This window comes from Fundulus heteroclitus, chromosome 20 (assembly GCF_011125445.2).
Source record: "Fundulus heteroclitus isolate FHET01 chromosome 20, MU-UCD_Fhet_4.1, whole genome shotgun sequence".
In the NCBI taxonomy this organism is placed as follows: Eukaryota; Metazoa; Chordata; class Actinopteri; order Cyprinodontiformes; family Fundulidae; genus Fundulus; species Fundulus heteroclitus.
The window spans coordinates 5,166,311-5,187,960 of NC_046380.1; the positions used below are offsets into that span (position 1 = coordinate 5,166,311).

Below are 21,650 nucleotides of genomic sequence, written 5' to 3' on the forward strand. Positions count from 1 at the left end.
ATCATTTACATTTTGTCGAAATTGCCTACTCCACAATGTATTTCAAATGAAAAACAGTGAATCTTTGTGAGTGTGACTTGAAATCAGATTAATATTTCTTATTTTATAACATTTTCGCTACATCTCTCGTCGAGACGACATTAAAATCGGGCCAACTCTGATGGAGCTACTGATGCTTATAGTTTCTGTAGGAATTTTTTTTACTGTAAATTGGTTTTGTTGCAAATAAAAGCTTTAATTTCTGTTATTTTTCTCTGCGACGGCTAAGCTCCCCGTGTATTAGCTTAGCTAGCTGCTAGCCTGCAGACTCACCCAAGGTTCATGTCGAGGACAAATATACACCGAGAGAGCAGTAGAGTTATGGACAAACTTTAAATAAGATAAAACGAGCAACCAACAGATGAGTTTTCATTGTTAATGGAGCAGACACAGCTAGCGAGCTAATTTCTGGGGGGAACGGTTCGTTGCTATCCCTTGGATAACAACCGTGTTGCTGATTGGCTAATCGTTGTTGTGTTTAAAATTACTGACCAATCGAACGTCTACGTTTTTGGACGTTTAAATTTGATCACGTTGCGTTAGCGGACACTCGGAATTTATCCTGAAGCATAATGATTACATAGACTACGTAGGATTATCACATGGAGGTGCGTTTAAAAGACAAAAAAAAAAAAAAAAAAAAGAACAAAAAAACAAACAAAAAATGATGCATGCAATGCAATATGTACGAGAAACAAATTTATTAAATTGAAACTTTCAAATTAAAAATGCTTCAGTCATCATTTTAAGAGCTAAAGTAATAATTTTACGTTTGAAAATCGTGGTTATGGCCTTGAAAGTCAAATGTATTGCTGTGAAAATAAATAGTTTGATTCATATATATATTTTTAGGACATACCATGTACCAATATCTATCTTTCAAGTGGTGGATATTGGAGGGTCTCGTGTGAAGTTGCATAAATTCCTTAATTTCAGTGAAGGGACGGAATATTTGGGTTTTGGTGTGCTGCAGCACCTCCTACAAACTGTAGGTGGCGCCAAAACGCCAGAGTCGCCTTAATGAGCTGTAAAATCTAAACAGTCTTCGTTAACCCTAACTGTAAATGACTGTCGTTAATGTGTTTGAGCACCGATGATCAAGATCGATGCGCTTCCCCGGCCCGCCTCGCCCCTCCTCGGTGACTTTCCCGGGAACGTCCAGCGTGCTCTCGGTGATCCCGAAGGTGTGTTGTTATTGTGACAGCTTGGTGCAATCTAACCGGAGAGGCTGCGTAACGTCAAGCCGTGATGCTAGCCGAGCCCCGCTAGCATGCGATGCTACTTAACGGCGAGCAGCGTCTGTGCAGCGGCAGTGTTTTTCCGGGCGAGCCAGAGGATCAGAGCTGCGCTTAACGGGAGGTGGAGATACGAGCGACGACGGTTTAAAACGAGGTGATGTTTTATTTTGAACCTGCGCTCTTTGTGAAGTAGTCGACTTGTTTCCCTCGCTGGCTGTCAGGCTAAGGTCAAGAAGCTGGCCAGTTCGGCAGCTAACGGCTAACGGATACCTGTCTCTATAAACGTGTAATGTGACAGCAAGCTTAGCGGTTAGCGGTGTAATGGCCGAGCGTCTCGGTCACGTTGATCCACATTCAGGATGTTATTGTTGTTGTTTTTGTAAAAGTGGGTTTCTGAAAGTTTAGCTGGGAGCTAGCTCTGTAAATAGGATTTTTTTAACGATAAGACCAGAGGCGTTGGCAGAACGTTTTACCACCCGGGAGGGGGGGCTCTGCCCAGAGATGTTTATTTGATATTTCATAGATTGCAGTAATAGATTTATCAGTATATTTGAACTTTTTTTTAAATCAGTTAATTTTAGTAATCAATAGCTGCCCCTAATTATGTAAACACAATGTGCAGATAGCTTAAATAGGCTGTCTCTGATCCTCTAATTGAATTTTGTTCTTTTATTCTCCTTTTAAGTTTAGTTTACGGCTGTTTATCCTAACTATAAATATTTCTGAAAGTTTGGGTGTTCAGCTATGCAAATTGCTTTTTAAAGTTGTTTTTTTTCCAGCTGTAATTTTTCTAAATGAAACATAAACAAGTTAACAGTAAGAAAAATTACTTATCTGGTTTACAGGAGCTCAGAAGCAAAAAGTCTGTTCGTGTTAGAAGGAATTTAGAGACAGTTCTACCAGCATAAAATCCAAAACTGTTTTATGTTCTATTTGTATTTAATTTCAGGTTATTTAGTTTTGAACCGGTATCTGGAAATCAAAACCGGTACTCAACTGTACATATTTTTGTTACTTTTGTGTGTGTTTATATGGTCGGAAATGTTCATTAGTTGAAATGAAATCTCAAGATTTTTCAATTTAACTGATTTATTTCTCGATATATAAACTTGTTTGGATTGACAAATTAACTTTATGAAATCATTTATGAATTTTAATACATTGCTTCAATCCACACACCATATAAGATACATGTTTACCAAAAAGACAGTGACTGAAGCTGTGTGTTACTCACGATAATTCAGGGAATTATTTTAGTACAACAGTTTCAGAGAGGAGAAAAAGGCTACATTATAGGCTATATTATAATTTTATCCTTCTTTGTAATTCATGGCAGGATACATATTCAGTGTGGAAACGGAGAGGCTCTCCTCTCTGCTCTCATTGCAGGCAGGTTTCAGGACAAGGCTGCTCACAGCAGCACTATTTGCTGCCTCAAGACAATAGCTGCAGAACGATTGGTGCTTTCACAAATAACACAGAAGAAAGGCCGCTACAGGGGTCTGAAAAGTCGCTAAATATGGCGAGAAATTCAGTAAATTGGCAGCAGTGACCAGATGTTTCCTCAGAATAGAAGTATTCCCACCGCTGGCCTCGCTCTTTGCTTCACACATATTGCAGAATTTTGAAAAGTGGAGCCACACTGTCGTGCGCTGTCCGCCATCGTTGCTTCGCTGACTGGACCAGCGGCTACTGACGTTATCACGCTTTTGTGTGTGCAGTGCTGTGTTCATGTCTGGCATGGAAAATCGCCTGCTCTTCCACTCCCTCAGTGTCACAGTGATGCGTTCAGGTACCGAAACATGGCACCGTTTGATTTTACGTGAATTGGCACTCGGAAGTACCGACGGGATTCGGTTGGTGCCTATAAAAGTACCAAATTCGGTACCCATCCCTGATTTTGTGTGTTTATATGTTGTATGACAAGAAGTTCCCCAGAATTTATTGTTGCTAGCACTCTGACAGATTTTCTGTCTTGTGTATTTGGATTACTTAAGATTTTCAGCATATTTTCGTTATTTTTACTTTCTGACACATGAAGGTTTGCATTTTATTAATGTTTTATTTGTTAGATATCCTGCTGTTGTTTTTATTTGCAGTCACATAGTTAATGCAGGGCTGCCTTATCTTTACAAAACATCTGATTTGAACAGACTCTGACAGTCACCAGGTAGAAATCTGCCACACAGGGAGTGTCTGGAAGCTTTAGACAGGATGCAGTGGTTTTTGTGGCTCCAGCACTCTGCCAGATAATCTATTTAAATAAACTCCTCCCTCTCAAAGGGCTTGTTTTGATTATTTAAGACTGGATTACAGCGTGAGCAGGAGAGGAAAATGACTGTTTGCTTACCCCAAGGATTTCACTGTGGAAGTACAGAGAAAACATCAAAGTCACATTTTTGTATTTTGGAAAATGAATTCTGTCAAAGAAAGTTTTTTTTGTGGTAGCAACAGAGTTAATATTCTATCTATCTATCTATCTATCTATCTATCTATCTATCTATCTATCTATCTATCTATCTATCTATCTATCTATCATTTTAACACATCTGTATCACTTTCATACGTAAAACTGGCTCAATATTAATAATCAATAACTTTGTTTACATGCACAAAATTCCTTACTCAGATTAAAATGTGTTCAGTTTGAAAAAGGAAAACATAATCCGAATACAATGTTTATATGGGCACAAAATGAATTAATCCAACTGTAACACAGGTTTACATACAGCAGGCTTTATTCATAATAAAAGCACTCTGACATGTGAAGAGTCACCACAGAAGAAGGAGTTGTGCTTTCATTTGGCCTGAAAAAAAGTGTGCTATTTTGTTCAACTTTTATTGAACCATCATATACAGATGGTGTAAATTTACAAGAAATACAGATACAAACAAACGTGGAAGTGTGTCGATTCTTTCTACGGAGCGCTCAGAACGGACCCGCGGCCGGTTCTAAGAGACAACGACTAACTCCCACAGGCTCATGAAAACGCTGCTGTTGGTCAAGATGAGACTCATGGGCAGTCAGAGCAGGTTGCCCCAATCCCCACGGCATGAAAGGAGCGAGTGTTTAGAAGGATAGGCATAAACTACCCGCCTCATTCGGAATACCATTTAATTCCCATTGAGCTTAATCTGATCACAAAATTCTTATTGGTGTGTTTATGTGGTATATTTTTATTTATTATCTTTATTCCAGTTGTTTTATTTCAGTTTTGTTGTCATTTGTGTTTTTGGAGGGAGAGTTCAGGGGGTTAGCCATGTGGTATTCATTTGGTCATGTGATGCAGCAAAGGATTGTGGGGTGTTTTAAAAGGAGCAATAAGCGATTTTTTTTTTTAAGCAATGTTTTTATCTCATATATATATATATATATATATATATATATATATATATATATATATATATATATATATATATATATATATATATATATATATATATATATATATATATATATATATATATATATTAGGGCTGGGCAACGATTAAAATATTTAATCGCGATTAATCGCATTGTATTTACAAACTCCAAGAATGAATTCAAAAGTAGTGTAAAGAACACTTTTATTTTAATGTTCTGCTGCCATATGAACAAAAGTGTTGTAACATTTGTAGCACTTATCAGTAACACATTTAGTGTAAAGCTCAACTTAAACATGTAAAACAAAAAATAGCAATAATAATAAATTAAAGCTTATTGCCACTGACAGGGAATTCTCTTTATGGGGAAAAAATCTACCAAAAACAGGCAATTTCTGAGGTAACAGCAGGGAGCAGCATTACCATTTTATGTTCAATACCAAAGTTTAACTTGGCAGGGGTTCCAACTAACTTGTTTCTGTCATATTCCATGCTGGAAGAACTTTAAACTGAAATGCTTGCTAACTCGATATGCTTGCGTTTATTTGACGTTGACACGCGGTTTTTTGTTGTTGCTTTCTCGCGTTCATATAGTGAATGGCAGGGAAAAACAGGCAAAAACACATGGATACTTTGAAACGAGAAGCGACTTCACCGACGGCGTCTAAGCAGACCCCCCCCCCCCCCCCCCCGCTCCGCTCCGCACAAAACTTGTTCCGGCCGCCAACTCACCGCCTCGCCTCGCCTAAGCTCGCTCGCGGTACCTGCGGGAAACACCGCCTTCCGCATGTCGGCTTTGTTTTTTTCTTGCCAGCACCTTTCTTCTTCTTTGAATCCGAGGTTTGGCTGAAAGCGAGGTTATTGGCGCATTATCGCCACCTACTGTTCTGATTCAAACCCCTACACCGCAGCAACAGACCTTCACAAAATAAAAGCATGTGAGCAACATGCGTTAATGCGCGTTAAAGAAAATATCGCCGTTAATAGTCTAATGAGTTAACGCAAAATTAACGCGTTAACTTGCCCAGCCCTAATATATATATATATATATATATATATATATATATATATATATATATATATATATATATATATATATATATATATATATATATAAAAATAAGTTATTGGCCGTAACAGCAATACTTATATCAGGTATCGATATTGGTGGAAATATTCATACCGATGAATTCCGATAGTAAACAAAGGCAGTCTGGGCAAATTGATTAAACAAACGAGTTGGACAGAAGTTCCGAAACATTATCTCCTCACCGCTGATTTGTGTCCCAAAAAAGGAAAATCCAGGAAATTATCATAAGAAAACCAACATTTTTTAATTTTGTTAAAATTCTTATTGGAGGATTTAAAGCATAACAGCGTTGACATGAGTTATAATAGCTTCAGATGTGTAGTTGGTTTTTATTATAATAAAGTATACTGTATTAATATAATATTATAATAAAATATAACAATATATTATAATAAAATATAGATGTTCAGATTGGAGCCAAATTGTTTCTGCTCAGAACATTTTTTTTATTTGCCGTTGCCCATCGATGAGCATCTCAGAGGCAACACAGGTTTGCTGTTACTGGAGGGTAGAAGTGTTGTCAGTTTTTGTCCCTTTTAAAGAGGAACGTTATTGTCTGAAACTCTGGTTGCATTCGAGCCGCTAAAGTGGAAAATGTAGGAAATAATGACTCAAACTCCTGTACGGGTGGTTTCCATGTGTCCTTTTAGTTTTTTATACACTCACCACAACCGTCCTCTTGCTGTACGTTTGGTTTGTATTTGTTACATTATCTTAAAATGTTTATTTCAGCGTTTAAAGTGCTGGCTGGAGTCTGCAGCAGTGGCGGTCCGTCTGTGCTATGGTTTCAAAACAAACACGCCGGACGATGCGTCTGATCACTGCAACCTTTCTCTAAATGACAAAGTAGTTCATGGGAAACGGGAGAATTTACAGTCGGGCGGCGATAAACTGAAGTTTGGATGATTTGTGAGGATTCTTCAGAAGCTTAATGCTTGCGGCTGAGGAGACGACACCCAGAGGCATCTGATGACGCAGAAACACAGAAGCTGCTGGAAGTTTGTTTTATTCAAATCCCCTGAAGGCGCTGGATCCGTCTGCTTCCTGATCCGCGTGTTTGATCGGTTCAAGCTGTGCCCGCGTGTTGACGTGCAGACTTCATTGTGGTTTTAATGTAACTGTGTAGATAATGCTAATTTCTAAAGGATGTGGATTAAAACCAAACCTCCATCCATCTATAGATATGGTGGCTGTCTGCAGCAGTCTTTGGGCGAGAGGCGGTGTCCACCCTGGACACACAGGGCAACGCAGAGACACACAGGACAAACAAACACACCTAACAGGGTCCTCACCGGGTTTTTATTTCAGCGTAACGGTGGAAAGCCGGCCGGCGGGGATGTGGGCGCCGCTGGTGTATCGTTTCGCTGCTTCTCTGGATGCATTCCCTCTAGGGCTGTGCATAAAAACAATAAAAAGATTAATACAGATGTTTTTAAAAACGATTTAATATCGATATTCTGGCTTTCAATATGGGTATACCTCCCACCCCTAGGGGGCGTTATCACAGCGCGTCATTACTGTTCACAGCGAGATGAATTTGTGGAACGGCCGACAGGATTTTAGAAGCTCCTTCGTCCCTAAAATCAGACGTTTGGCACATTTTTGGTTTCTGTGATACGTTAAATGCATTGAACCAAATGCACTTTATTCTCCTGTTAATATATCAGTGTTCAATAAATTGAACTTAAATATAATATTTGGCTGGTTTTGTTGATTGAAAGACTTTGAGCATTAATTTTATTATTATTTTTATTTTAATTAATTGAAATTATTTTAATTAATTATTATTATTATTTTAATTAATTGAAAGTAATAAATATCGATATTGGGGTCAAATGAAATCAAGCTGAGCTGTGTATCGAGAATCGTATCAAATCGGCTCATCCTAGATGATACCCAGCCCTAATTGCTGCAGCGGAGCGTTTGCGTAGTGTAGCTCGAAGGAGGCTGTTTGTCAAGTTAATAAAAGCTTAATAATAACTTATGTTGTCCTGGAGGTTTATAGCTGCACTGATGCCGGTCAAGAGCTTTACTGACTCTTCTGTGTTGCTCTCAAACACGTCACGCTAATTTCAGCGTAGCGGTCCTTTGCCGTTACGCTGAACCCTGATAAAAGCTATTCAGAGCAGCAGCGCATGTTTTTGGACCGGGGCGAGGAAGCCGGAGTACCGGGAAAGAACACCACGTGCACAGGGAGAACATGCAAGCTCCAGGCAGAAAGACCTCGAACCCAGGACCTTCTTTAAACCAAGCGTTTTATAAATACAGGTCATTTTAAAGTTAAAAACTTCATTATTACTTTTTAAAGTCGTTAGCGGCAGCTGTAATTACGATATCAGTTCCAGTAAATCCACATTTTCTGTTTCTTATCTGTGTTTCTGGGGCTCCCCGACCTCTCTGTGACCTTCAGCATCCTGGACCAACCTTCAAAGAGGTGTTTTTTTTTTTTTTGGAGCCAGAAGAAGATTGAGATGCTCAGAGAGCGACTGGAGCGAACCAGCAGGCCGTGTATACCAAAGCCATGAGATCCGATACGTGATGCGAATGTTTGTGACTTAAAAGGAGAGAGGCGGAGCTGCGGGGCGCCGTGGCCGCTGGCTCAGAGGAGGCCGGCCACATGGTAGCCGCGTGTTTTTAGCCCATGTGGGCCGCCTCCCCTGCCAGGCGAAGGTTGACGGGACACATTGTTCTCCTGGGTCTCTGTGTATGTGTCACTCAGCAGCTGCTGGGGCGTCGGGGGACACGGCAGCAGCTGTGTTTGTCGTATACTTATTTATTTATTTATTTTTTTTTTAGGACTTGGGTTGCATGACACCTACAAAAAACATTTTTTTTATTCTTAAACTGTTTTGCAAAACCTCTATTTATTTTTTAGATTCTCGTTTTCTTTCTGCCTGTTTCTTTCTTCCCCTCGTTGTCTTTAGATTATTTATTTATTTTTTGGTTCCCATTCGTTCTGTGGACAGATGTTTGGGAAGATCACTGCCTGACTGAGCATCCGTCACATTTAACCTGGGATCTCTGATCTGTGCGATTCCCAGGGTGGTCGTCTGTGACCCTAATTTTGCTCCTTTTAGCCACATAATGTCGCTCTACAAAAGCACAGCTGCTCAGCAGGAAAAAGTCATAACTAAGGAGGTTAGAGACTTTGATGAGGGGCTTTAAGCCTTCAGCCTTTTCTGAAACATATTTGTTAGTGGAGGATATTATAAAAGCAAAACTTTGTTTGTTCTTAGTTGTCAACTCATACATATGTGTGACGTCATACTGTGAATTTAAAAGTTTAAACGTCGCAACAATACAAGTACAAATCACAAATTTAGGAGTACGAATCTACAACCGCCGATGAAACCGTTGTACTCCTAATGAGACGTTTCATCTGTAAGCATAAGTTCTGTTTTCTGTCTTCTTCTTCTCGTTTAATGATGGTTGGTGAACAACTTTCAGGTGCATTGCTGCCACCAGCTGGAAGGTGTGTAACAGCTTCTTTAGGGCTTGTACTCGTAAATTTGTGATTTTTACTTGTATGTATAGTTGCCAATTTGTAACTTCTAAGCTTGAATTTGCACAGATGAAACATCTGGTGAAACATCTGGTGTCACATGCATGATTGGACAAGCAACAGATTCAAATCTTAAATGTATTCATGTTCGTTGACTTGTATTTAAAAATTAAGACATACCCGTATACGTTTATATTGACAGCTAACTTACCCCATATAGTCACTTCTTAAATAAAAGAAAGTATAAATATCTATCTATATAGATATATATAGATAGGTCGCGAGGGGCGAGGTAGGAAAATTGATGTGTGTGTGTGTGTGTGTGTGTATATATATATATATATATATATATATATATATATATATATATATATATATATATATATTAGAGCTGGTCAAGTTAACGCGTTAATTTCGCGTTAACTCATTAGACTATTAACGGCGATATTTTTTTAACGCGCGTTAACGCATGTTGCTCACATGCTTTTATTTTGTGAAGGGCTGTTGCTGCGGTGTAGGGGTTTGAATCAGAACAGTAGGTGGCGATAATGCGCCAATAACCTCGCTGTCAGCCAAGCCTCGGATTCAGAGGAAGAAAGGTGCTGGCCGGAAAAAAACACAGCCGACATGCAGAAGGCGGTGTTTCCCGCAGGAATTTGCTTAGGCGAGGCGGTGAGTTGGCGGCCGGAACAAGTTTTGTGCGGAGCGGGGTCTGCTTAGACGCCGTCGGTGAAGTCACTTCTCGTTTCAAAGTATCCATGTGTTTTTGCCTGTTTTTCCCTGCCATTCACTATATGCACGCGAGAAAGCAACAACAAAAAAACGCGTGTTAACGTCAAATAAACATGCAAGCATATCGAGTTAGCAAGCATTTCAGTTTAAAGTTCTTCCAGCATCGAAGGACAGAAACAAGTTAGTTGTAACCACTGCCAAGTTAAACTTTGGTATTGAACATAAAATGGTAATGCTGCTCCCTGCTGTTACCTCAGAAATTGCCTGTTTTTGGTAGATTTTTTCCCCATAAAGACAATTCCCTGTCAGTGGCAATAAGCTTTAATTTATTATTATTGCTATTTTTTGTTTTACATGTTTAAGTTCAGCTTTACACTAAATATGTGTTACTGATAAGTGCTACAAATGTTACAACACCTTTTGTTCATATGGCAGCAGAACATTAAAATAAAAGTGCTCTTTACACTAATTTTGAATTCATTCTTGGAGTTTGTAAATACAATGCGATTAATCAGGGCGATTAATCGCGATTAAATATTTTAATCGTTGCCCAGCCCTAAAATATATATATATTGGTTCACCCCTTAGTGAACCAATATGTCCAATAAATCCTGGGCTTTCTAGAAGTGGAAGTAGAAACGTTCCTTTTGCCAAAGCAACATTTTGTGCAGCTCTGCTGATGAAGCGTCTCTCAGCACCGATGCTGTGTCTAAAGGAAACTTGCGTTGTTATGTGCGGGCAGTTGACCTCGTACAGATTATAATCTGATCCCCTCAGTGGATTCTAATGCAGGCATAACAAGTGCCTCTGTTGATTAACTCATCACAATCTTAATCGGGTCACTTCTCTCCTATTTCCCGTGTTTTGCAGGCTGCGGTTCTCTAGGAGCGACGTAAAGAAGAAACGTTTAGTTGGACTCCAGACAGAAACCTTCTGTCCTGAGTGATAACGCTGCTCCCTACGCTATTCCTGCTTTTTGTCATTTACTGAACACTGACGTACAAACCTGTCCTCCTTTTAACCCAAGAATGAGTTCAAGGAGGGGGAAAGTTTTTATTTTATTTATTTTTCTTTGTTGGATGTGCTGTACGTCCGACTAGCAGCAGAACACCTGCAACTCCTCACTGAACCACTTCACTGAGTCAGTCTGACTAAAATAGAAAACGGCCTCTGCAGCAGTTTCTCTACTTCTGGGGAAAGTGGATGAAACCGTACAGGAGATAATTCACTCACTTCATGGTAATCCTGATACAAAACAACATATTTGAGTAGATACACATTAATAGCTTCTTATGTCAGCTTCAGAAACACACAGACGCTCATTTTACCCTCAGTCTGCACAGACGATCACTCTATAGTGGAAACTTTATTGTAAAAATTGAGGGATAAATGTGCTGCAACCATTCAATTTAACAAACCTGATAAAACTGTTTACTTCCAGCCTTGGATATTCCTGGAAGTCCCCCCCCCCCCAACACACACACCCATCTGTGGTGAGTCAGGTTGAAATAGCTGCTTAATCAGTCCGTCAGCGTAGTGGCTGAGCTGAAATGGGCCCGCGGCTTTGTCCCGATGATTGCTGATGATGTAACGTATGCTCACACAGTTCCTCTGAGCTGATTGGCTGTCTGCTCAGGTTGATCAGCGCACCAGGAAGGACATGAGGGCAGAGTGGATATGCCGTTGTTTTGTCCGAATGTTGCGCAGAGTACTGAGGGTTGTTCTTCAAGATGACGTTATTAAGCTAACAAGGTTTTGTTAAGCCTAAAAGTGTTTTTTTTTGTTCCTACCACAGTTGAACCACTGGTCCCATTTTTTTTTATTTAGCTGAAATAAACAAACATTCGTGTCTAATGATACCTCGGTGAATGCGTACAAAATATTGTAAATTAATGGTAAAATATGGTAGAAAGTGATGCGTCATGGGGCTGCAGTTTGTGAAAACGAAACAAAGGAGGAGTGAAGTGAAAACTTTTTCCTATCAAACTACATTTTTATTTCAATTAATAAACAGTTAATAATAAACAGTTTTTATTATTCAACCAACAGTATTTTTATATTTAGGTTTAATGCATTTTCTTCAATTGGACATTTGATTTTTATAGCAAGTAGCATCAAAATGATGAAAAAGCGACGTATTGACAAAAAGATACTTCATTTATCTATTGTAAAATATTCTATACACCACTAGTTTTTTTCTGGAAATGTTATTCATATATTGCAGAACTAAATGCATACTAAAGCTAGCAATTTGAAATTACCTTTACATTTAGAAACAATGAACAACCCCCCCGCATTTTTGGTCGACGTTTTTTAAGAGCCAAGGTTGCAGACCCCTGCCTTAGCAAATCGCATTATATTCTCTCAGCTGTAAACAGAAACTTTGGTGGAGGAGAGAATAAAATATATATTTTTTTTTTGTGGAAAATATTAGAATGAAGTTTACAGAAGTTGGATAAATCTGTATTTCATCACACTCGGCTCCTGACATGTTCAAGTGCAGTTGGATTTCTGAAACAGTCCAGCGTGTTCTGGGTTAACGGACGTCTCTCCAGCGGCCTGTACTCGGTTCTCCGCCTGTTGGACTCACACCTGCTGTCTCCATCAATTCACTGGAGAGGCATAAGTCCATAAACGCCGAGGGGCTCAGCACACAGATACACACAGATAATAAATTAGCCCTGCCTGCTGAATCAGGCGGTACATTCTTCCTTTAAGCAGTCAGGACACAGAGCAGCCACACGATTCATCACGTCTTCTTATTTTTACCGGCGGTCATGACTCTGTTTATACTTCATATGCCAAGTTCAGTTTGGAAAAACCATAAAACCCATAAATGTCTTGTCAATTTGGCAGAGAAAGTGAACGAGGACACTTAACCTGGCAGTGTAGCCTCTCAGTGTCTTTGGCTCAGGGCATCAGCCAGTTGGTCACATTCACTGTTATACAGGATTCATTGTCTGGTTAATTGATTGTGGTTAATTATGGTTATATGCCAAAAAAAGTTAAAAAGAATAAACCTGTGGACTGATCCGTCTCCTGTGTTCCTTGGCGGCATAAATCAAAAATAGATCTATGTTTTGCACTGGAACCAATTCGCCAGTTTCCGCCTATTATTACTGTAATATCACTGTGTGCAATTATTACTGTTATGCTATAAGAATAACGTCTTTACCCAGACGGGCAGGTTTCTTTTAAAGGCGCAGGGACGATTATTTCTGGGTTACAATATGACAAACCTAGCTTTAATTTTCTTGGTTAGGGCAAAATCAACAAGTTCAATCAATTAAGAATCTTTATTGTCGTTATGAGACCATGATAAAGTTTTGTTGATAATTCGACCCTTGTTTACAGAAATATATATATTGCCACTTCCTTGTTTAGTAAAACAGTAGACAGGCTAACGGTGATAATATAATTTTATTGAAAGGACGCACCTTTGATTCAGTCGTGCAATTATTTTATTATGATTGCTTAGTGTGCCACTGTTTGCTGCAATAAAGATTTATTGCAGAGGGACAAATAAAGAATCTTTCTCTAAAACAATGTGTTTCTGAACAAACATGGATCTGGCGAATGTTTCCACGAAACATATTCCGCCCCGTTAAATTTCTGCCTTTTTTTTATGCTGCTTTAAACAGCCGGTGCCACCAGATACGGTCCTCTGATAGTCAGCTAACATTTACTGCAGTCTGGGTAGTTCTTTGTGATATGATATAGTACTATAAATTGGCACTATATTGTGCACTGCAAAAACCAATCTAAAAATAAATAAAATGTTCTTAAAGTTAGTGTATTTGTCCTTGATTAGAGCAGGTAAATAAGATTATCTGCCAATGGAATAAGTATTTTTTACCCCTAAAATAAGATAATTGGATATACTGCAGTTGAAATAAGATGATGGAAATGAATTGTTCCTGTTTTAAGTGCAAAAATCTTATTCCATTGGCAAATCTTTACGTTTACGTTACTGCAGTCTGGGTAGTTCTATGTGATATGATATATTACTATAAATTGGCACTATATTGTGCACTGCAAAAACCAATCTAAAAATAAATAAAATGTTCTTAAAGTTAGTGTATTTGTCCTTGATTAGAGCAGGTAAATAAGATTATCTTCCAATGGAATAAGTATTTTTTACCCGTAAAATAAGATAATTGGATATACTGCAGTTGAAATAAGATGATGGAAATGAATTGTTCCTGTTTTAAGTGCAAAAATCTTATTCCATTGGCAAATCAGCTTATTTACCGGCTCAAATCAAGAACAAATATACTAACTTTAAGAACATTTCACTTATTTTTAGTTCCGTTTTTGCAGTGTGCAGACCTGCTCCTGATGTTCTGCTGTTTATTTTTACATCAAACCGAAGAATTTGAGGAGACTTTGCTTTTTAACGTGAATCAAAAGTTAAGCATCTTTTTCATTAAGGTATTAGTAATTATAAACGAGTCCCGGTTTGTCCAGCTATCGCATTCCTTATACACTGCAAAAACAGACCTAAAAATAAGTAAAATGTTCTTAAAATTAGTGTTTTTGACCTAGATTTGAGTAGTTAAATAAGACTATCTGCCAATGGAATGAGTATTTTTACCCCTAAAATAAGATAATTAGATAAACTGCAGTTGAAATAAGATGATGGAAATGAATTGTTCCTGTTTTAAGTGCAAAAATCTTATTCCATTGGCAGATCATCTTATTTACCGGCTCAAATCAAGGACAAATATACTAACTTTAAGAACATTTCACTTATTTTTAGTTCCGTTTTTGCAGTGTGCAGACCTGCTCCTGATGTTCTGCTGTTTATTTTTACATCAAACCGAAGAATTTGAGGAGACTTTGCTTTTTAACGTGAATCAAAAGTTAAGCATCTTTTTCATTAACGTTATTAGTAATTATAAACGAGTCCCGGTTTGTCCAGCTATCGCATTCCTTATAGATGAATAAACGCGGGTTCCTTGAAGGACACGCGCGCTGGAACGGCGTCTGTGAAGCGTCTCGGAGGTTCGGCTGATCCCGGAGCAGATGTGACCCGATGTTTACAGCCTGTGAGCTGAAATCCATTACTCACGGGAAAACTGCGTGCGTGCGTCTGGACACACCGCCTGCGTCTGAGGCTCGGTCAAGGTTAGATTGTGGCTTGAGATCTGGCAGAGGTTTGTTTTTTTTCCGCTGCGGTTCCATTTCTGAGCCGTGCGTCGCGTCGCAGCATTTCTTACCATGACGGCGTTCCATCCTTCCACAGGGCGGAGATCCTGACGGGTTTTACCTCCTGACCGCACAACACGTTGAATAGAGCTGAGAGTTGAGATCAGTGTCTGTTTATGGTTGTACAGACCTGCACAATAAATCAGAATACTATTAAAATTTCCTCTAAGTGAAGCATATTATAGATTAATTACACACAGATTGGTATTTCTGTTAATTATGGGGATTTTCTGGTAACCGCTGATGAAAAAACTAACGTTTTTTTTTAATGAAAAGCATGTTTAGTACTTTTAATCTGATAGGTGAGTCTCATTGGAAGCATAATCTAGTTTTATTGAATGTGACTTTGTCCTTCGGGGCTCAGTCAGACTCAATCAGGAGAAGATTTGGGTCAGAACTGCAGCTACGTTTAAGAGCGAAGTCCGCTGCTGAAAACAAGCAGGTTTAAGGTTTGTTTGCTGATAAAGTAAAAGTAGAATCACACACAGAGACGTTGGGAGCAGCTGCTAGGAGGAAGGATCTGCGCTGACGCTGCTTTGTGCACCAAGGATGCAGCAGCTCCTTCAGTGACGGAGGATGCCGGTCCTGTGTGGAGTGAATTTTGTTCCATTATCGTTGCAAATAAACAACACGCTTTGTAAATTGACAGAATTTACAGAAATTAAACTTGGAAAGCCTTCTTATTCCAAAAAGGCTTTGACAGTAACTGCTGTTTTTTTTGTTTCATATTTTCACATTTTATTAAAAAAAAACATACTTTCTGTGTGCTGTGATCTGTAAAACGCAATATGAAAAGAATGCAATTCATGAAATTCAGTCTGAAAAAGAGAAATTTGAGGAAATGAAATATAAGAAAGCAGCAAAATTTCTCTCAAACCTTTTTTTTTTTTTTTTTTGGATTATGAAGTTTTTCAACGTTTAATTTCTGTATTGCATTCCTTTCTGATTTCCATTTACAAACGTGTTGTTTGCTTTCAAGTATAATGATCACTTCCCTGGCTGCCCAGCCGTGTGGGCGCCTGAGGAAACCCACATCCAGCCTCTTGCACTGCAAAAACAGAACTAAAAGTAAGTAAAATGTTCTTAAAATTAGTGTATTTGTCCTTGATTTGAGCAGGTAAATAATATTATCTGCCAATGGAATGAGAGTTTTGCACTTGAAATAGGAACAACTGATCTCCATCATCTTATTTCAAGTACAGGATGTCTAATTATCTTACTTTAGGGGTCAAAATACTCATTCCATTGGCAGATAATCTTATTTACCTGCTCAAATCAAGGACAAAACTACTAGTTTTTAAGAACATTTTAGCTATTTTTAGACCGGGTTTTTGCAGTGTGGCTTTTTTCACTGCGTTGATCAGGGGAGTAGGCTGTGTGCAGTCTACCTCTTTGATATGCTAATTCCTCTAAAATCTGCATTTTCATTCACCTGTGTTGCTATTTTGTCTGAACGTACTAATAGATTCGCACCGAGGTTTTAGGACTGAAATGTTACCCGGCAACAGAGACGTCTATTGTGCTGCTAATTGGTGAAAACGTCGTCCCTGATTCTCTGAGGAGCCGTAATCAGTCCAGCCGCCGCGTCGGCACACACAACGAATCCCGGGAAATGTTGGCGAAGCGTTCCGACTCGCCTGAGCTCTCCTGAAGGTTTCTATTCTGAAGCAGGTAACCTCTGCCTGCAGGCGGCGGTTTAAAGCTGGGTTCTGTGTGCAGAGGCCAATGTTTCACACTCGGTGTTTAATTAGAGCTTAATTGGTTCTGCGGCTCCCCACGGAGCCACGCTCAGCCTCCTCCTGCTCCGAGGGGACGTCACTTAAACCTTAGGCGACAAAAATCACTGAAACTCTGCTCTCTGTCCTTTCCTCCCCCCCCGCAGTGAGCCGTGACCCGACTGACCGACACCCTGCGTCTCCTGCCGCTCCCCCGCTTCCGCTGCCCCACCCCCCGACCTCACTACGTCCCGGTTCTGTCGGCGGTGGATTGGACTCTCGTTGGACGCTTTGTTAGGTGGTTGTTCGGTCTGGCGCCGCCTCCCCCTGGGGCCGGCGTGCGCTCCCAGCAGCCCGTGGTGCCCTGCGCCCCCCCCTCCCCGTCACTCCACACCAGAGCCCATGTCCAGGGTAAGACCGGGACCTCGCCGGCCCGTTTACAGGACTTCCTCATTGTTTTTAATCCTGCTTTAAAACGCAAGGCGGCACAAAATAGGGCCGAAAACCAACCAGTAGTTTCAGTACTTCTTCTTCTTCATCATCATCAAAAACGGTCTTCGTCACCACCTCTTGGATGAATCTTGTTCTCCTGGCAGGAGGAAGTGCGGTGCGTCCGCCAGGAGCCATGTGCCTCCCTCAAACCAACAACATGGACAGCAAGCAACAGGCGGCGGGGACCGGGGGAGGGGCTGTACCTAAACCACGAGATGGAGGCGTTTCTCTGGAGCCCTTCATACACCAGGTGGGCGCCGGCAGAGCGACTCTGTGTTGATTTCAAAGAGCCGGGCGGCGTTTCATGTTGACCTGTGTGTGTGTGTGTGTGTGTGTGTGGGCTTTGCAGGTGGGGGGTCACACCAGCATGATGCGCTACGATGACCACACCGTGTGCAAACCTCTGATCAGCAGAGAGCAGCGCTTCTACGAGTCTCTGCCCCCCGAGATGAAGGAGTTCACTCCCGAGTATAAAGGTCAGTGGCAGCGCTCTGATGTTCCGGATCAGAACCGGGATCGTTGGGCTTCACACGGTCCCACAGCACAGCATCACAAGACCTCACACAAATCAAAACAAGTCTCATTATCGGTAAATTTTTACTTCGTCTTGAATCGGATGCTCATAGCCGGGTTTGTTATTGTCAAACTTTACTGTGATAATTATTCAATTCAATTCAGTCTTATTTATATAGCACCAATTCATTAACATGTCATCATCAAGTCTCTTTCTAAAGTCAGACTCCATCAGATCCTCCAGGTTGGTCAGAAAGTTAAAGGAGCAATAAGCAAAATGTCATTATTTTAAATAGAAACAACTAAAGGTAATATTTCAGATGACCTATGGTCTGACGCCACACCGCAGCTCTCTGCGTCGTTCTGCAGCCGGGCCGGACCGTACGTGTACGTGAACAGCTGCCACGCAGGGCTTAGCCCCTCCCCGCCCTAAAATACCGGCGTCAGAGCAACATGGCGGCGAGCACTGACGCGTCCATCTGGACTCGCTGCCACTGGGAGGGATTTCAACACCACATAAATTAGACAAGCCAATCAATTCAATAAAATTTTATTTATATAACACCAATTCACAACATGTTGTCTCAAGGCTCTTTCCAAAGTCAGACTCCATCAGATCCTCCAGGTTGGTGAGAAAGTTTCCTCTCTAAGGAAACCCAGCAGGTTGCATCAAGTCTCTCCAAGCAGCATTCACTCCTCCTGAAAGAGCGTAGAGCCACAGTGGACAGTCGTCTGCATTGTTGATGGCTTTGCAGCAATCCCTCATACTGAGCATGCATGAAGCGACAGTGGAGAGGAAAACTCCCCTTTAACAGGGAGGAGAACCTCCAGCAGAACCAGAACCAGGCTCAGTGTGAACGCTCATCTGCCTCCACCCACTGGGGCTTAGAGAAGACAGAGCAGAGACACAGAAAGCACAGAAGCTCACATTGACCCAGGAGTACTTTCTATGTTAGATGGTAATAGAGGATGATCTGCCTCCCCTGATGATGTCACAGCTAACAGAACGCCAGAGCAGGTGTACCTTCTATGGAGAGAAAAATGACAGAGAACAAAAACTTAAAAGATGAAACAACAAACAATGCAAAGTGGAGAGCAGTAGGAGAACTCAGCAGAGTGAGAGAAATAGACCCTGATGTCCTCCAGCAGCCTAAGCCTATAGCAGCATAACTATAGAGGTAGCTCAGGGTAACATGAGCCACTCTGACTATAATTATGTCTGCTTCCTGTGCCTCCTGAATTAATCCGGCGTGAAGGCAGCATCGTTAAACTACTGGATATGTTCACAAAACAGCAGAATTTAATCAACTTTCATGTATTTTGAAACGACGCTGGTGACCTGGAAGGAGGTTCGTTCCTCTGTGGTCCAGTAACCTGAGCCCAGAACAATTCCCCATTAAGTGGATGGAGTGGCGGCTGGATGGGGAAAAGGAAGGAAGCGCGGATGTTTAATGGAAGAGGAGCGATGCGGCAGCTCTGCTCTCCATCAGCAGCCGCTGCTGGATGTGTCTGACAGCCTGATGATGTCACAGCGATGATGTCACAGCGGAGCCAAACAAACGCTGACAGCCGCTTCAACACGTCTGTCCACCACTTGTCCTTTCCGGCATGTTCAGAAATAAATATTTCACAGTTGATGGAGCAGAATTCATCTAGACCAGCAGTCTCCAACCTGTGGCTCTTAATAACTTAGCTAAAAAAACTTTATTAAGGTATTTAAATGTAATAATGATAATAAATGGAATCATTGCTTTTAATTTTCACAACTGAATGATGCTAAAAGTGCCAGTAATATTTAATTTTAAATCAATATTTTTTCATTATGTTGGAAACTGTTTATTTTACATCATTATCCACAAATATCAGCATCCCGTCCATCCTCTTTTTTTTAAACCTCAAAATAGACATAAAAGGGCGTTTCTTTAACGATGACAACATATTTCCTACAGCAGATCTTTATCAAAAATTATAATTTGTCGTTTTTCACTCAAAAATGTTCTAAACCCTGGCAGATACAGATTTAAAGAGATTTTCATTCAGTGAAGAAGTATGAAGGAAGAGAGGCAGGTAGCCTTCAACATGTAACCATGTATAAATTTACACGATGGAGACAGAAAAAATAACATATATAAATAAACGTAAATAACATAAACATAAGAGATCAGCTGTAAGACAGACGGCTACAGGAGATCCTTCCATCATCATCTAATAACTCGTTGAAGAACCCTGCAGGATATAACCAGCATTTAATTTCCCTTTGGGATTAATAAAGTGTTTCTGAATTTAATTTTAAAAATACAAATATGCATTTTGAATGAATTTAAAAACAGACAGATTGATATATATAGTAGAGAGGAGAGGTTAAGGGAGACAGAAGATAGCTGCTGGTATAAACCTGTGGTTAGTACCAGCCATCTTTGTACAGACCTCCAGCTTTTTCTATTTGCCGTGCTGATGTCACCAAACAGCGCACCATTTAAAAGGTTTAGTGGATCTGATAAAAAATACACTTTTTATTTTTAAAGGGGCTGTGACAACACCTTTAATTTTTCTATCTCTATAATATGAGCGCTGATGAAACAGTGTGAATGTCGAAAGTGAGGACCAAAGGAGCTGCTCAGGTTAGCTTTGTTGCTTTGCTTCAAAACGGTCAGATCAGAAAACTGGTTTTCCAAATCTAGCAGAGCCGCATATCGTTACCTCAACAAGAGGAGGAACATTTGGCCTGACGAAACAACGTGATGCTATTTTGTTTTTAATGAAATTCTTTGGAGAATTTACATTATGCAGCAATAACAACTACATGAAAGGGTTTGGACAAGAATTGATCAGCATTACAACCATTCAATCTTCCTAACAATAACAGCCTCTGCTTGGTGTTCTTACCGATGGCATCAGTGTTTATTTTAACAGTTACCGTATTTTTCGGACCATAAGGCGCACTAAATATTCCTTCCAAGTGTGTAATATCCCTCCTCCACGTCCACAGCTCTCTATCCGTCTCTGTGGGGAGGACAGAGCAGCTGGACTACACTGCCCTGTTTCTAACATAAAGCCAAAATAAACATAACTTTTATAATGAATTAACTTACTAGGTTTATTGTTGCTAGCACGTACTCCAGGCTGCCTTACATGAATACACTTCTAGTTTAGACATTACAGTCAGGCAGTCTTGTAGACAGCTCAGGGGTCCTCAGGTAGTGACACAGTGTACCGTAATGCTCCTAATATCCATTGAGCAGAGCGGCTATGTTGCTAACCAAAGTTGTATTTAAACATTTTAACAGATTTTTGAGCACATTGTACAACATATTCCTCTTTTTTTGAGAAGATTTAAGGATTTTAAGTGCTCCTTATAGTCTGAAATATATGGTAGCTTTACATCCCAGAATGGTGCCCGGTTCCTTATATCCGCTGACGATCTCTACCACTGCACCATCAATGATTGTGGCTCCAATCATAGGCTCAGTTCTTCAAAAATTAATCAGCATCTCGTGTGTTTTTGAGGCATTTAGCAACAAGAATGAGTTGTTGCAGCATTGAATGAATTGGTCTAAAAGTTAACGACAATCCCCCTTTTTTGTCCTGCAGTAGGCTGACGATTACAGAGTCGTCTGAGAAGGTAAAGATAAACATTGACTGAGGCTCATTAGTGTGGAGCACTAACAGTGGGGGCGATAACACACACCCCTGAGGAGCGCCAGGCGAGCGCATCAGTGGCTTATTTAAAGGCTTGTTGCTCGCTGTGACGTCTCTGT

The 21,650-nt window shown here is 40.3% G+C and overlaps 2 protein-coding genes across 7 annotated transcripts in view; one reads left to right on the forward strand and one right to left on the reverse strand.

Moving 5' to 3' along the window:
- LOC118567158 (coiled-coil domain-containing protein 66-like) overlaps positions 1 to 500 on the reverse strand; it is a 107,794-nt gene extending 107,294 nt beyond the window's left edge. For 2 of the 5 annotated variants that reach the window (XM_036151599.1, XM_036151598.1), the window contains exon 1: positions 313 to 499. In XM_036151599.1, the coding sequence (XP_036007492.1) occupies positions 313 to 323 (11 nt within the window). In that variant the 5' untranslated portion in view covers positions 324 to 499. Of the gene's footprint in view, positions 1 to 312 lie in introns of all 5 variants that reach the window. The other 3 variants (XM_036151597.1, XM_036151595.1, XM_036151596.1) reach the window with 2 other exon arrangements.
- Positions 501 to 1,077: 577 nt separating this feature from the next.
- LOC118556617 (inositol hexakisphosphate kinase 1-like) overlaps positions 1,078 to 21,650 on the forward strand; it is a 34,251-nt gene continuing 13,678 nt past the window's right edge. Inside the window, exons 1-4 of one of the 2 annotated variants that reach the window (XM_036151610.1) lie at positions 1,078 to 1,223; positions 17,055 to 17,298; positions 17,484 to 17,629; positions 17,729 to 17,855. In XM_036151610.1, the coding sequence (XP_036007503.1) occupies positions 17,513 to 17,629; positions 17,729 to 17,855 (244 nt within the window). In that variant the 5' untranslated portion in view covers positions 1,078 to 1,223; positions 17,055 to 17,298; positions 17,484 to 17,512. The other variant, XM_036151609.1, reaches the window with a different exon arrangement.